Here is a 16851-nt window from a genome sequence, read left to right as displayed (position 1 = left end):
GGTCAAAAGCTATTCATATTTTATGCTTATAATGTTTGTACATCATACCGACAATAAATAAATATTGATTTGATTTCTAAAAATAATCATCTGCAGAACACGTATGGCCGTCCAAAGCATTTCCAATCATGCTATTAAAAATGTTCCATAGAAGGTTGCAGGGAATAAAGTACTCGTATTGTATACCACAAAGCGATACCAATCTACGCCAATACAAAGGTGGTAAAACGGAAACAAGTGTCGGACAAAGCAAACGTTTTGTAAAGGTACTTTGGTATGTTGACATTGCCCATTGACCTTCAACATTTCTCAGTGGACGGGACTGTGGGTAAGATGGATAGGAGGCTAATGATCACAACGGTGAGTAACGCTGTGTTATATATGTTATATAATATATATATATATATATATATATATATATATATATATATATATATATATATATATATATATATATATATATATACATATGGGCCGTGCTCTGCGAAAGTCGGGTTGAATGCTTGTGCGTATCGTCCGAGATTATTCTATGCAGTCCGCACCGGCTAATAAGGAACGACACTTTCCGTTTTATGATAATTTTCGTTTAAAGAAGTCTCCGCAAAAATTCAGTCTATGCGGGTCTGATAAGCCTTTGCGGACCGTACGATGACACTTTACGCACATGCATTAAACCCCCTTTTTACAGAGCACGGCCCATATATATCATATAAAATCAATATAGAATCGTGTAAGGTTTACGAAAATGTATTTAAATATAAGAACAAAAGTTGCTAAAAACGCACAACAATATTGTTTTCTTTGCCGAATGTGTGTGTTTGTTTGTGACTTGATTTAACAGAAAAAATACTTTTTACTACATAATACAAATCTGACTTGATACAGAAATGTATACATATGTGTCTTGCTCTGAGAAAACTGGCTAATCAGGGACGACACTTACCGCTTTAATAGTATTTTTCGTTTAAAGGAAGTCCCTTTTTACCGAAAATCTAGTTTAAGCGGAAAGTGTCGTCCCTGATTAGCCAGTGCGGACTGCACATGCTAATCTGGGACGTCACTTTACGCACATGCATTATGCCCAGTTGTCTCTGTTCAAGACATATATGCTTAATACTCCAGAAACCAGTCCTGGCACCAGCATCCAAGTCGGAATCTGCCGACTCCAAAATGGAGGACAATGTAAATATTGACCATGTATTGTCGTGGATACTAGTAATTGTCAGTTGTTGTCTGATGTTATCATCGTTGTTTCTAACTTTCTTTTGAAGACTGCACGTCGGTCTCTGCGAATAATACAGTACTTAAATTAATACAATGAATAAACATTCACAAAATGCGTCTTTTCCAATTAAACACTGCGCTACAATGGTATTTTATGGGATTCGTTTTACTTTCTTCAATTGAGTTCTTTCTAAGCAGTAAGCCGTTCTTCAGTTTTTAATAAGTATACGATTTTATACGATTTTTCTTTCATTTCATTGATCATTGTCGGTTGCGGGTTTTTATATTTAACTCAATTGCAACAGTATGAATGTTTTACATTATTTTGTTAAATATTCCAGCAGGTCGATTCGGAACGGCGCCCGAGCGTGAAAATTAACGCCGCTGCGGTGACTTCCGTGTTGGCGTCCTTCAACAAGATGCAACTTCTTCGACAGCGCACACTGGCCGCCAAGGGAAATGTCACCAAGGCGACGCCACTGAGAACGTTCAATCCGAGAGAGGTCAAGGAAGAAATAGAACGCCAACTGGATACGACTCTTACAGGGTTAACGTACGATTCAAAACGCGCGAGTGTGTTAGCGAGGAGCCTGTCTGACACGATTAAAAGAAAGGTTAAAGCAATGAAATTCCCGAGATACAAGTTCGTAGTTTTTGTGACAATATCGAGTAAATCTTGCCTAAGTATGCTGGTGGGAAGTCAGTGTGTGTGGAACGCACAGATCGATACATTCGCCACCGGCACGTTCATCAACGACAGCTTGGTTGCCGTGGTTACAGTATTTGCGGTGTTCCAGGAGTGAGAACGGGCGTGTAATTCATATTAATTATTAATGAGATACTAGGTGCACTTTTCCCACTCAAAACTTAAAAGGCGAAACCGTACGATTCCAGTACGCTTAGTTGAAATTTTTAAAATTCTTAGAAATGTATACTTGTTTAAATTTTCAGTATGACTTGAATAAACAAACATGATTCTGTATTAAAAACTTGATTATTTTAATAATATCCAATATCGATAAACCAATATGCGATGACATCCTTTGATCGAAAATCAGATGTGCACATTATGCGGATATCTTTGCGAATACATCATTTTGTACTTTGCAGCCTCATACATGTTCTTTTCTAAGCTTTATAAGTTTTGATTAAACGAGCTTTGGTAATACCGACAGCTGGTATCCCAGGAACCATGCGAGGCATGCGTGCTTCTTTGGTTGTGTGGGGCATAAGAATGATAAAATGCGTCACGATTATACTCTGTTAATGACAGCTTCAAATGGAAATTCGAAATAACATCAATAGAACTCAACAAATTAATAGCGAATTAACATTATCGCAAATAACATGGTGTCAGTGGGATTTTCCTTATCTTCACTTTTGTTAAATATAGCCCGATGGTATAACTTTGATTTTATCTTTATTCACATGAAAGAAGGAACGATGGTGGCAGTGTGAGCTCATATCTGTATTCGCATTACAGAACGTACAAGGATGTCAGTGTGGTTCTAATGTTTATGAAATACATGTGTATATAAATTTTGTATGCGCCACATGAACGTTTGAAATTATATGTCGATAAATCCCTTCTTCAGTAAAAAAAATACATTGTATTCACTGCGTCATATTTTCTACGTACACAAGCATATTATTGTCAAGCTTTTAAACACAAATTAAATATAAAAAGGAATTCTACCTTCATTTTTGTCGTGGCTATGTGTGCTAATTAATTGTAAAATGTGGCCGTTCATAGGGAATAAAAGCAACGAGAAAGCCATAATTTTACGATAGTCTATTTTGAACTCACACATTACCTAGATCTTTAATGTTGCTGCATATTTAGATATTAAAAGTAGCCTATGTTTTTATGAGAGACATAGTGAACCTTTATTATTTAAGTTCCGATAATACTATGCCGAGAAATTTAATTGATCGCCCCACCCACACCCACACTTTGTCAAGATGCAAACTTCTGCGCATGCTAACACATGAAGGCGCTGAGACAGGCTTTGTGTACACATTACTAGGATACATTGACCGGAAAGTGATTCGTCTACATAACAAAGTCATTGTTGGAAAACGAAATGAAATGCTTTTTACGATACCCGCTTTGTGATATAGTTTGGTGAAATAGATCCACAGCTGATTCTGTTAACACTTAATCAGTTAAGAAAAACACGCTGAAAAGCTTTTGATAGTATCTTTAATACATTCATATAAATAGTTAATATTTGTATTGCATTTCCTTTGTACAAAAGTTGAATACAAACACAACAATGAACACATAGGAGTAAACAAATCAATTCGTAACAGTCGTTATTTGCACAGGATAATAGAGAGTAAACTATTTATACATTTGTCTCGATTTCAGTTGACTAATTATTTAAAAGCATTAAAGGTCAACTAAATTTAAACAAATTGCAAACTTGACTAAAGTCCACTATTTAGTTCGTATTTGCATTAGACAACAACTCCTATACGGTGATTACACGTCGATTTTCAGCCAGCCAAAAATACAGACAATAATGTTGATCAAATGACCAGCCTTTAAAGTAATAGTATGGGCATCTAACAGTATATGCTATGTTTAAAGGTGTCTATCGCAACAGTTGTTTATTTTTGTTGTTTTCACTTCATATACACTTATACTTGCTAATGCTGCATCAACATACTAAAACAATATCCCGGAAATAGAAAAATAACGCATTTGAATATCAACCGTACTTTCGTTTTGACAACTACAACAGAAATGATTCGATGTTGTTTTCATGAAGATTCGTTCATACGACACAAACTGACAAAGACACAATTTTGTTTTACGGATCATTTCGGCTTAGAGGTCTGGACCCAGGTGAGTCATGTAAAAAATCGAATATAATATATATTTTTTATAAACAACTGGTAGCAAGATGAGTTGCTGATAATTGCTCAGTTACCACATTTTAACTTACTCTTTTGACATGATAATTCTTTTCAGCTCAATTCAACAATGAAAAATGCCCATAATATCACTAAACCTTATCTCACAGCACGATTGCGCTGCGATTAAAGGGATATCAATCTAAGGGATATTACTCTCATGGCGTTCGGCGCCGCAAGCTTTTATTTGCCTCTAATAGCGTTGTTTTTACGGTTTTAATAACAATTTCATCTGCGCTTATATAATCTTGATGTTTGCAGTATCTTGGTTTGAACTCAATGATGTATAACTGAAACAATCGTAGCTGACAGCCCCATACGACATTTTTGTAAATAATGAACAAAGAACAAATCGTAGGCTACAACTTCAATGAGCCTTCTGAAAGCACACTGTATACATGCAATGACGTCACTACGTTCCGTCAGTACATACCGGTCTGCACACATGGAATGCACGCACCGAGTTTACAGACACACGAGATTGCTAGGAATATTAAAAAAATAATCACAACAATAAACAACACATATAAACTGCATACGCAGAAGTACATAACACCAGACAAAACCGAAACCTTCCTATCTGTAGAACAGACCTATAGTAACTGGTCTTTAAAAAAGACGGAGGAAAATACGTGTATTTTTTATATCATTTACAATCAATATCATTATGTATTTCGGAAGCGCATATGAATATGACTTTATTGCCTAGAAAATCTAACAGTAGAGCGTTTGTCAAGTTAAAAACAAACAACATACAGTAAGCTTTCAATATTAACCATGTATAATGTCTAACGGTAAGTAGATCTATATGATATCTAGACTTGATTGGGAATTTTTAATCATACAACAAAATCAAGCACTTTTCTTGTAACCAACTAAGTAGATTGATTTTTGAGATTCTTTTCAAACAGTAACTACTTAGCAGCAGAGCTCCATATAATATGCGTATCTGCGTATTTACGCATTGAAAATTAAAAAAAACAACGCTTTAACAATAGGCTCAATACAAATCTTTGTACGTATTTGTGATCGATTAAAGTGCGTAACCGGTTTAACCAATAATCTAGTGTAATAATTTTCAGCGATCTAATTTTTGAAGAAGTTTATATTTAACTTACATAGCCCACAGGCAGTGTGACTTTATTTTCAAATGTACAAGCAGTGCCATAACATAATTGCGAAATTTTTGCACTGTCTGTGCGTACGTGCAGCACCTGTTGTCTTCGCTTACCATAATAGAGCAATGGATTACTACGAGGTGTGTTAAGATCCGTGGCCTTTTTAAAAACCCTTTATGGCTGAAACATAGGAGTAAAATACCCTTTAACAATAAAATCAGTGGGTAAAATATCCTTTAGACCAAATCCTTATCTGGAGCTCTGCTATGCAGCCTTTAATATTGGATAAATATGCACATTTTAAACAATTTATTCACATTAAAGAATAATCATCCAAAACAGTAAAAAAATACAAATATTATTGCTGTAAATAAGTATTGAAAGATTCCTATTCATGGTGGTATAAATAAAACCCCAGTTATTTTTGCATCCAGCTTCATGAAGACACTGGCCCCTTTGCACTGGCATGTTGCCATGACGCCCGAGTGCTACTAGACCTGAGCCACGCTGCCGTAAACCCTGGGACTGTTCTGGGACTGAAGCTGTGCCTGCATCTTGGCCACGACCTCCGCCATTCTGCGAATCTGCAATAGAGGGAAAAAACTTGCTTAACCCATTTAAGCCTAGTGGACTTTCCCATCCTTCTAAATTGGATCAATTTATTTCCAAAATTAGGGATGTCTAGTATATTTATTTCTATATTTAGAATATTTCTTCCAGAAATTTCTTTAAGCAAACAGCGCAGACCCAGATGAGACCCCGCATGATGCGGCGTCTCATCTGGGTCTACGCTGTTTGCCAAGGCCTTTTTTCGAGACGCTAGGCATAAAGGGTTAAATACAAAAGCTGCTGATGAATGTAGTAGCAGTAATTACACATGAATTATTGTATTTCCAGTTTATGCATAAAACCATGAAAAATAATAAATCACATGCCATATCTTGCAAACCGTTATATTCATCCAGTACGAATGTTTTCATCTTAAACAAAATAGAATACGGGCCTTTTAAATACTACTTTTCTTGTACTGACAAATCAAAATGCATACCGTGTCATTCATTTTTTACATCCCACTCATTCGGATATTATGCATATTTTAATCTTAAGCATGTTGAAGATACAAGTTGAGCATTTGATAAGTAAATTATTATTTTTTCTTAGACCAATTAAAAGACATTTCTTCTTCAAGAAATAATGGCATTTACACTTTTTGAGATAACAACAGTGACCTTAGAACTTTAAACACCTTTTCGTGCATTTTTTCTTCTTTCTTTTACACACATGAACTATTCTTTCTTAAACAACCATGTAATATCAAAAAGATATGTTGTGACATTTATTTTACCAGTTCAGAAATTATGCTAGTCAAGCTATATAATTAATGCCACGAGAAGAAACATTTCTACTTTCCAGCAGGATCTGAGTAAGTGGCAGTTTACATGTAACCAGTTACCTTAAAATATAGCTCATAAACCACATTGAACCTCTACCTTCATACATAACATTTTATAGCAAAACAAGATATGTTTTTAGCATGTATGCAATGTAACAAGAATTTTAAATAGCGTACAAGCATTGCTCTAAAAGTCCCAAAATAGATTTCAGACAGGCAATTGAACTAGCTGGATCGTCGTTTTTCAAACTCAATGGAAAAGGGATTTACAGCCTAAGGCAGTGATAATTATTCAAATTCAAACTGATAAATGGTTTGAAGAGTATTTACAATACTGTCTGAAACTTAACAAGTCCCAGTAACCTTGAATTTTGATCTGTGGACAATTAAATCAATCAAGATTTTTTTCTCCTCAAGAAACAATCATAGCAATTGGGGTGCATGGAAACACCGAATTCCACTTTTCACCGAATTACAACCGAATTCCACTTTTCACCGAATTACAACTGAGTACCGAATATCATTACCGAATTACACTATACTTCAACCAAAATTAACTGACATGTTTTTTTATTTAACTTAATAGTAAACTTAATTTTTTAGGGTTGCGTCATTGTTTTGTTAATTGTGTTATGTTTCAGCTTTTAATCTTTTAAGACGACAGTTGGAAAAGGTGAAATGTGCGCATATCTTAAAATCAAATTCCACTTAAAATATTCAATTTATTCTTTTATCACAATGATTAAAATGCTCAACATGTCGATTTTAATTTGATAAGAGCCTAAAGATGATAAAGAATTGCTAAGTAATTACCGAATTACACATTTTATATTTAATTGAGGACCGAATTACACTTTCACCGAAGTCCAGTCCACTCCCATATTTACCCAAGAACCGAATTACACATTCAGTTGGGTGTGCGATTTGAAGGTGTAATTCAGGTAGTTGAAAGTTATAAATGGAGTAACGGAAGAAGCAATAATAGTAAAAAAGCAAATGGATATTAATAATATTACATACTTTATTATAAATGAATTAAGCATCATCATCAACAAAAGCATACACATTATATGAAATAAAAGAGGGAAATGTAAATGAACACGTACACAAAAATATTTAATGAACTTAAATGTAATAGAGTTATCATTTATCACAATGTTTTCAATTGCTTAACATGTCGGAATTAATTTAAAAAGGGAATATAGATTACCGAATTACACATTCGTGAACTTATCGGGTAAATGTAATACTATGGAAACTGCTGTTAAATTGTATAGCACTTCTGAAGGTTAACATAACATGTAAGATGTAAAAGGTTTCAATAGTTTGACAATGTATGTAACAAGTGAACATTTATATGTACTTCAAGATTAAAATAGCATGAAATATGTGTAAGGGTTATAAGGGTCTCCAAGTGTATTTGAATCTTTCATTTCTTCACAAAATAAGCACGTAGTCACACATAAATAAGATACATTAAAGATACGGAAAAAATATAACTAAACAGTTAAATACCAAACAGCTGTCGAGCGCACAAAGACATAACAATCAAATGCGATATTTCTTTATTTAATGTAGAAATGTTTCATTATTTTCTTTGTGGATGAGTTAGTAAATAAACAAAACAAAACGATGTATAACATATAATATTTCTGAAGGATTTATAAAAAGAAATGCATGTGATTTTTTACAATTTTGTTAAGTGCGCGTTCCATTGAATATTGAGCTAAGCGAAATGGATCATATTTGTTAATATCCAGCTTCACATTTAATTAGCGCCGTCTTTAATTAGATTATCTCTATACTGTGAACTTAATAAAAAGTTCACAATGGGGATGTGGCTCCATTCCCGTTTTTTAAAAATGTACACAACAATTTGGCAATAAGAGAAATCAGTTATTTTAGCAATATATAATTTTCCAGAACAGTAGCCAGGGGTCTGTGTATTGAGCTGATAAGATACGGATCAACACAGCAGTTTGCTATTACACAGTGTAGTCTTCTCCTGCTTTAGAATACTAATTGTTATTTGCCTGATATAAATGAAGTGTATTTATTCTGGTCTACCGACGTTATGTTAAAAGTCGTTAAATGTGAAAATGTCAAATTATTCATATTCTCAGATTTTTTACTCATTTGAATTGTGACATTTATTATTCCTATAATCAGTATGCATCCACAAACATGCACTTTTATGATTAAAATCTATTTTTATAAAATTGAATTAATATATGCTGCTTGGTGACAACGTTTATTAAAATTTCTTTCATCACTTAAATTTTTTACAAAAATACACCCGTGTTTCTATCTTAAAAATTCTGCAAACAACGCATTTTTTATCAATGCATCTTTTTATCAAACACTTGTTTATATCTATTTCATACATTTTATTCAAAATTAGCAGTCAAACGTATTTTAAAATGTCAATACGGGTATAATAACACTCGTATTATTGACTCGTATGTTTGCATCTGGAATACGCCCAATTTTTGACACTTACTGATTGTTGTGAAACGCATTATCTTTTTCATGTGTTGAGAATATACCATAAATGATTAACACGTCTGTAATTACCAATTACTGAGTGCGACAATCGTTATTATTGTAGACAATATCGGCATATGTTTGCATCTCGAGGACGCCCATCTTGTTTCATGTTAATAATTTCACTAATTGATAATTGATGTGTTAGTTAACAATGAAAAACAAGAAATATTGCCGTTTATGGCCTCGTCATTTGTATATCTTATATTGTATCATAATCTTGAATGAACATGAACTACTTATTAAAGCATGATTATACGATTTTTATAAGTGTTTAATTGTAATATATTGATAAATATATGTTACCAAAACACTGAATAGGCATGAAAAATTTACACTGAAGACGAATTTCATAAAATGCAGCAAAAAGAAATTAGCCGCTGAAAGGAAATTAAAATAATCCGTACACCTTAATTTAGATTCATATCGTACATGCATGATAATTATACACGCTGGCAAATTCTATTGTACTGACATTCTATTGTACGGACATTTTAAATTCAGATTTTATATCTGGCTTATTTCGCATTACACGTGTTGTTCTTAACTTTTATTTTAATTGATATCGAAATATATGTATAATAAGTTTATACACATTTTATATTAATTCATACATTTTTGACAAAATCGTATATTCTCGCTTTGACACTTGATCCGTATAGTCCGCTGATGTTCAAATTTAAACAAGTATTTTGTCATTAATGTCATTACAGATACATTATATTATATATTTTAATAAATTTATTGATACAATATTGAAAGACGTGTAACACGCAATCAATATTAAGTCAGACATGTTCTTTATGGTCCGAAAATCTGGAGAGTATACTCCGTATATAAGTATTTGCCATTAAATGATGCATTAATGTTAGTACAGCAATTTTTACAATTTATTAAATTATGGAACACGGAATATTTGACTTTATAACATTCGAAGGACAATCATCAAACAAATTGAAATTCTTTATTGGCCAATTAGATATTGTATTCAATAAACACTCAAAATAACAATTTATTCTTATTAGTGAAAATCAGCATATGATTAAAACAATTAAAAAATAGCCCACTTTCATTTATTCAAAAGGACAATCATCAAACAAATCGGAACTCTTTTATAGCCAATTATCTATTATATTCAATCAGACATCGTGTCAAAAACTTGTGAATAGCGGATTAAAGAAGTGTGAAACTAATAAAGGTGGTCGAAAAATCTGCAAACTGTTAACAACGCAAAACAATTGATAGAAACTCGGCCAGTCGGTCTGTGATAAGTGGAAGTGGAATTCGGTAACAGCCCGGCGTCATGTGAAGAACCCGTATCTAATCGATACCAACGATCATTTTAATGTGTAGTAAGGTTGTAATTCGGTGAAAAGTGTAATTCGGTTGTAATTCGGTGAAAAGTGGAATTCGGTGTTTCCATGGACCGTAGCAATTGGGTCAAAGTTTGGGTAAAATCATTTTTTAGTTATTGCAAAAAATCTATGGTAACCTTCCCACTGACTAATATATGGGGCTGGCAATACACTCCAGTGTCTTTGAAGAGGGTCTAACAAACAACTATAAAGGAATAGCAGTGTTTACATATAGCAGAAACTATATGATAAAATTACTTTTAGGGCTGCATTTTTGAACCCTTTTTCCTCCTAGTTCAACTCAAAGCAAGGGTAAATCTCTTTTGTGAGGATCACTCATAAAATTTATGTCGAAATTCTCTCCATACCCCTACATAACGTATGGCAGTTGACAGTGACTGGTATATGCATTTGCAAATGGAACTGCTAAACCATATAACAAAGGAAAATATTATATAAACTATCTATGTTATGTTACGAAATATGCCCACCTCCTCCTCTTTCTCCCGTAACAGCCGGTCTGTGACCAGGTCAGCTTCCATAGGGGCTGCAGAGTCCCGTTTCAGTTTCCTGCACAATAAAGACAGCTTAGTTACAACTCACACACCTCTGCGTGTGAATGGACTGCCATTGTTATTCAATGTCATTCAGAACTAATCTGAGATTCATTTTAAAAAAAATAACACGATGAAGAATTTTGTTTAAATGTCTCGTAGAAACATACATAAAGAAATACAATTTAGCAAAATGTGGGTAAATTAAATATTTTGTGCTGCATGAACTAATTATGTAATATTCAATATCTGTAAAATATAGACCTGATTAACATTTTGCTTAATCTCACCCATATAGACTTTCTTACGTGATAAAAAACAATGCACAACAAATCAGGATTTACACCAAAGAGGACGTAACCTTCAGATTGTTTTTTAATTGTAGTTGTCTCACCAATCATCTGCTTCAGTTTTTGGATACCTTTTTTATTATTTAGACAAATTAAATAGTTTTCTGCCACTCCTTTTTCTGACACCAAGATTTTACCCTATTAGTTTTTCCATCATGGGTTATATTGGTCTACTTCTGCAATTAAATGGGTAAAACATCCATCCATCAATGCGCCCCCACCCAACATCACTACACTATGGCATGTCCATATTGCATATTGATCTCTAAAATACCTTGATCTTTGATCAAGAGAGATAGGTCTTACACATCTGCACATGGTCGATAGTTGTACAAACGTAGCAAATTATTTTATAATTGCATAACGAATTCTGAAATTACAGCAAACAACTGTATTGTGCCCAAATTTGACCAGTTAGCTGAAGAGACTGGTCTAACATACAACAAGCAGTAGGTAACATTTATGATAAGTAAATTTGCAAATATTGTAATCTCAAAAAAGATAAAGAAATGAGGTTTACAGTAGTGTGAACTGACAGTTACATACCCTCTGTCTGCGTGTGACGTGACCTGTGCTCCAGACAGCCGTTCAGCCCGGTAGTTCTCATAGTGCACTTCACACGTCATGTCCTTCAGGTCCTGCATATGGGTACTGTCAGATAGGGATATACATACTGATCACTGAATGAGGGGACTGTCATACAGGGATAAACATACTGATCACTGAATGACAATAGGCAAATACTAATCACTGAATGTTGGCACTGTATAACAATAGGCAGGTACTGATCACTGAATGCTGGTACTGTATTACAATAGGCAGGAACTTATCACTGAGTGTTGGAACTGTATAACAATAGACAGGTACTTATCACTGAATGTTGGAACTGTATAACAATAGGCAGGCACTGTTCACTGAATGTTGGAACTGTATAACAATAGACAGGTACTGTTCACTGAATGTTGGTACTGTATAACAAAAGGCAGGTACTTATCACTGAATGTTGGAACTGTATAACAATAGGCAGGTACTTATCACTGAATGTCGGAACTGTATAACATTAGGCAGGTACTGTTCACTGAATTTTAGAACTGTATAACAATAGGCAGGTACTGATCACTGAATGTTGGTACTGTATAACAATAGGCAGTACTTTTCACTACATGTTGGTACAGTATAACAATAGGCAGGTACTGTTCACTGAAGGTTGGTACTGTATAACAATAGGAAGGTACTGATCACTGAATGTAGGAACTTTATAACAATAGGCAAGTACTGTTCACTGAATGTTAGCACTGCATGACAATATGCAGGTACTGAGCACTGATTGTGGGAACTTTATCTAGCAATAGGCAGGTACTGATCACTGAATGTGGGAACTGTTTAACAATATGCAAGTACTAAGCACTGAATGTGGGAACTTTTTAACAATATGCAGGTACTAAGCACTGAATGTGGGAACTGTATAACAATATGCAGGTACTAAGCACTGAATGTTGAAACCGTATAACAATATGCAGGTACTGAGCACTGAATGTGGGAACTGTATAACATTATGCAGGTACTGAGCACTGATTGTGGGAACTGTATAAAAATAGGCAGGTACTGATCACTGAATGTGGGAACTTTATAACAATATGCAGGTACTAAGCACTGAATGTGGGAACTGTATAACAATATGCAGGTACTGAGCACTGAATGTGGGAACTGTATAACAATAGGCAGGTACTGAGCACTGAATGTGGGAACTGTATAACAATAGGCAGGTACTGATCAATGAATGTGTGAACTGTATTACAATAGGAAGGTACTGATCACGTAATGTGGGAACTGTATAACAATATGCAGGTACTAAGCACTGAATGTGGGAACTGTATTACAATAGGAAGGTACTGATCACTTTATGTGGGAACTGTATAACAATATGCAGGTACTAAGCACTGAATGTGGGAACTGTATAACAATAGGAAGGTACTGAGCACTGAATGTGGGAACTGTATAACAATAGGAAGGTACTGAGCACTGAATGCCAGTTCTGAATACAATAGGAAGGTACTCTTATGCAAATGGAAGAAGTGATCACTGAATGTTTTTGTTTTTATTTGAATTTCTTTTACTGTTCAGTGTTAAAAAACTGAAATATTTTTTATTACAGTCATTATTCACAGGTAGTTGTTTTTCACTGGTCAACCTTTCCATACATACCTGATCAGCATGCGCCGCAGCTTAGTAAAGTCGGAATGTAATGGATTTTCAACTGAAATAATATTACCCAAATAAGAAAAGCAAAGTTACTTGTACGAATCAGAATATCACTCAAAAAATATGTCCATGGAATTATTTTGAAATCCAGTAATAAGTCTGTGAGATTTTCCAATTAATTTTACAGCCAAATTAGGTATACTCACATGTTTAAGAAGACCACAATTGAGTTGCATTTTCCTTACAAAAATATTTTTAATTTTCTAGTTTTTGTAAGGTTTGATTAACCATGAAAACCATAATTTACTTTGAATAAAGGAATTCTGTTTCTCAAAACGTTTCCGGCAAGTTTAATTTAAATGGACAGTGAATTTTTAATAGTTGAAGAAAAATGTTAAATCAGTTTGATGGAGAGTGAATGACTACAATAGCTTCCCTTGTGCATGAAATGTGTGTCCTTTGGTGAGCTAAAATTCAGTTACTGATTTTTTTTCATAAATTATACTAATATCTGAACTAATATTTAGGCAAGTTCAGTTGAATAATACAATGTATATGAAAAACATGACAGAAAAATAATGATTGTGGTTCAAGTTGGTCTAGGGTTATCTCACCAAAATTTAAGGTTTATAATATGGTACATGAAATTTGAAAGGTTTGTTCCTTTCATTTCAAGCCAGCATACCAATTTGCATGGTCTTAGGTCAAAGCGTTCTCTAAAAATTGTGAAGAAACAAATATCCGACAAACCAAACATACAACGGACAGATTAACCTGTACAAAGAATATAACCAGGCTTCTTCCAGGGTGACATTAGTAGAAGTGAACACTCTATATTGAAGCAAAAATGATGCTTACCCTCTACAATACCCCATGGGTACATGCGGCCTCTGACCTTTTTGCCCCCAGCTTCTACAACAGTGTTGCTGCCAACAACAGCAAATGGCAAACAACTCTGGAAATATCATAATAAATATGTATGCTACTAAATGCAGTTGTGCTGAAATAATAATAAAACAATTGTCTAGCATTTACATATCATGACATCTCAGATGCTACTATGTATCTATAAGAATTAACAGTTTGTTTTTTGGATTAATAACAACCTGGTTGGAGGTTTTGATAAGTAAGTATGTATTGATCTCCATAAGGGTGTAGTACAAGAATATGCACATAAGTTGCTTTGTTTCTTGAATTTCATTATGCTTATGACTTTGGTTGTTAAGGCCATAAGTTGCTTATTCTCAAAATCATGTTATCTCTCGGTAAGATGGTAATAATTTCAACATCACATTTTGAATTTGCATCAAAAGATTGTGGTTGTCTTACATTTAGAAAATAGGAACATTTTGTAATTTCTACATTGAAGTTCCAGTGATTATTATAAAGAAATGCATTAAATATATTATTCCATAACGTACACAAATGTATGCATGAGATAATTTGCCATAAATAGAAACCAGATCTAACTTTGACCAAGTTCAGTGTATTGCTACATATATTAATTGAACATTTAAATTGCAGTGAGACTCATAGCTCATAGCCAAGTGTGTGTTTTGAACATTATAAGCAATAAAGATCTTAAGATTGTGTAAAGCCCTCATGCTATGTCATGTGAACGTGGTTGATATGCAATGTCATGTGAATGTGGTTGCTATGCTATGACATGTGAACGTGATTGCTAATTGCAACCAATAGAAATTTTGTAACTGTAATAGGGGTTATGCAAAAAGCTGGCTGCTTTTCTCTTTTATTTCCCAGTATTACTTATATCTTGTGAAATATACCAACCAATGTTAAGATAAATATGTGCAAAGTAGCACACACAATTAGCCATATAAGTAAATTTGTATGCCTTACAGAAATTCACTCGCACTTTATCCCAATTTAAGTAATAGTTTGTACATTTTACATTTGCTTGCTGATTGGTCACTATAATAAAAGAAGAACATGGCCTCAAGGACAGACATCAAGTTATGTCTAAACAAACGTTACCCAGACAGCCACAATTCTTAGGAAATGTCCTGATTTTTGCAAAACAACATGACGCATATAAGTTTGTGTAACCTTGAGTTCCTGGTCCTGTTGTTTGAACTCTTCATCCTCGTCACTGTCACATTCTGGGAACTGGTACACATCGATACGGTGCCTCTGTATCTCCTCCAGGATCTACACACACATACAACAATATTAGAGCTTGGTTGACTGGCAATAAAGAGGCAGGTATTTGGGCATGTTCCCCTTATTCTTCCAGGTAAACATACAGTTATACAATGAGCTGAAGTAGTTTTGAACGAAATTAAGTATATGGAACGAGGGGCTTTCAACAAGGACTGTCATAGACATAGATGGCCAAACAAAAGCATGTTGGAGATGTTAAATTACATATTGATATTAGGGAAACAAGTTTGTGCAACATGCTGTCCATAAATATTGATAATGTGTTGCAAGTTATAACAAAATTGCTTGATAAATGAGTAAGTTAATATGTATTTTTCTGATACGTGACCTTTGATAAAAGAGTGTGACCTTGACCTCTGAGTTTTAGACACCATATGTCCATGTAACAAATAGTCTAACCAAGGCGATCATTTCTGTCACGTTAAAATTATATGATAAATGATATAGGATGAAGCCTTTTATGACATGTGATACCATAGACCACAAAGGGCTACATTGATTTTGAGCTTAAGACATATACACCGCATCTTATATTGCATCTCAACAGGGGTCTGCCTAGGGTCAATTTTTAGGGAGAAGACTGGCATTTCTCTTTAGACTGGCATGCAAGGAAATTCAGAAAAATTCAAGAAGTCATGTTGTTTGGTTTTATCTTGTATTTACCGGTACTGTAATAAGTTGCATTATTTTAATTAAAAAAGTACATTTCTTTTTTCTACATTTTCTACAATTTCAATTATTTGTATTGTTAATTAAAGCAAAATAAACAAGAGATTGACAAGCAATATGGTCCCCTACCAGTGAAACTCCACAATGGCCAGTATTTTTTAAAATATTTGTTGCCATAGCAACTAGAATTCTTGACGTAGGAACAAAATGAAATGACATGCATAATCTCCATATTGCCATCTATCCACGTTTCAAGTTTCATGAAAAAATATGAAGAACTTTAAAAGTTATTGCAGGATCCAGAAAAGTGTGACGGACTGACAGACAGTCTGACAGACGGAT

At 34.0% G+C, this 16851-nt stretch overlaps 2 protein-coding genes across 6 annotated transcripts in view; one reads left to right on the top strand and one right to left on the bottom strand.

Moving 5' to 3' along the window:
* Nucleotides 1–333: 333 nt before the first annotated feature.
* LOC127846631 (dynein light chain Tctex-type protein 2B-like) lies at nt 334–2027 on the top strand. Its single transcript, XM_052378096.1, has 3 exons — nt 334–360; nt 1123–1182; nt 1566–2027. The coding sequence occupies exons 1-3, from the start codon at nt 334–336 to the stop codon at nt 2025–2027; spliced, it is 549 nt and encodes a 182-aa protein (XP_052234056.1).
* Nucleotides 2028–3409: 1382 nt separating this feature from the next.
* LOC127846367 (septin-5-like) overlaps nt 3410–16851 on the bottom strand; it is a 78340-nt gene continuing 64898 nt past the window's right edge. For all 5 annotated transcript variants that reach the window (XM_052377593.1, XM_052377606.1, XM_052377597.1 and 2 more), the window contains 6 exons: nt 15727–15828; nt 14518–14614; nt 13663–13714; nt 12004–12108; nt 11045–11123; nt 3410–5845 (listed from right to left, as the gene is read on the bottom strand). In XM_052377593.1, coding sequence (XP_052233553.1) covers nt 5753–5845; nt 11045–11123; nt 12004–12108; nt 13663–13714; nt 14518–14614; nt 15727–15828 — 528 coding nt within the window. In that variant the 3' untranslated portion in view covers nt 3410–5752. The remainder of the gene's footprint in view (nt 5846–11044; nt 11124–12003; nt 12109–13662; nt 13715–14517; nt 14615–15726; nt 15829–16851) is intronic.

Source organism: Dreissena polymorpha, chromosome 1 (genome assembly GCF_020536995.1).
Source record: "Dreissena polymorpha isolate Duluth1 chromosome 1, UMN_Dpol_1.0, whole genome shotgun sequence".
NCBI classification, from domain to species: Eukaryota; Metazoa; Mollusca; class Bivalvia; order Myida; family Dreissenidae; genus Dreissena; species Dreissena polymorpha.
Note: the sequence above shows the minus strand (reverse complement) of the source record. Positions and strands in the feature narration are given on the sequence as shown.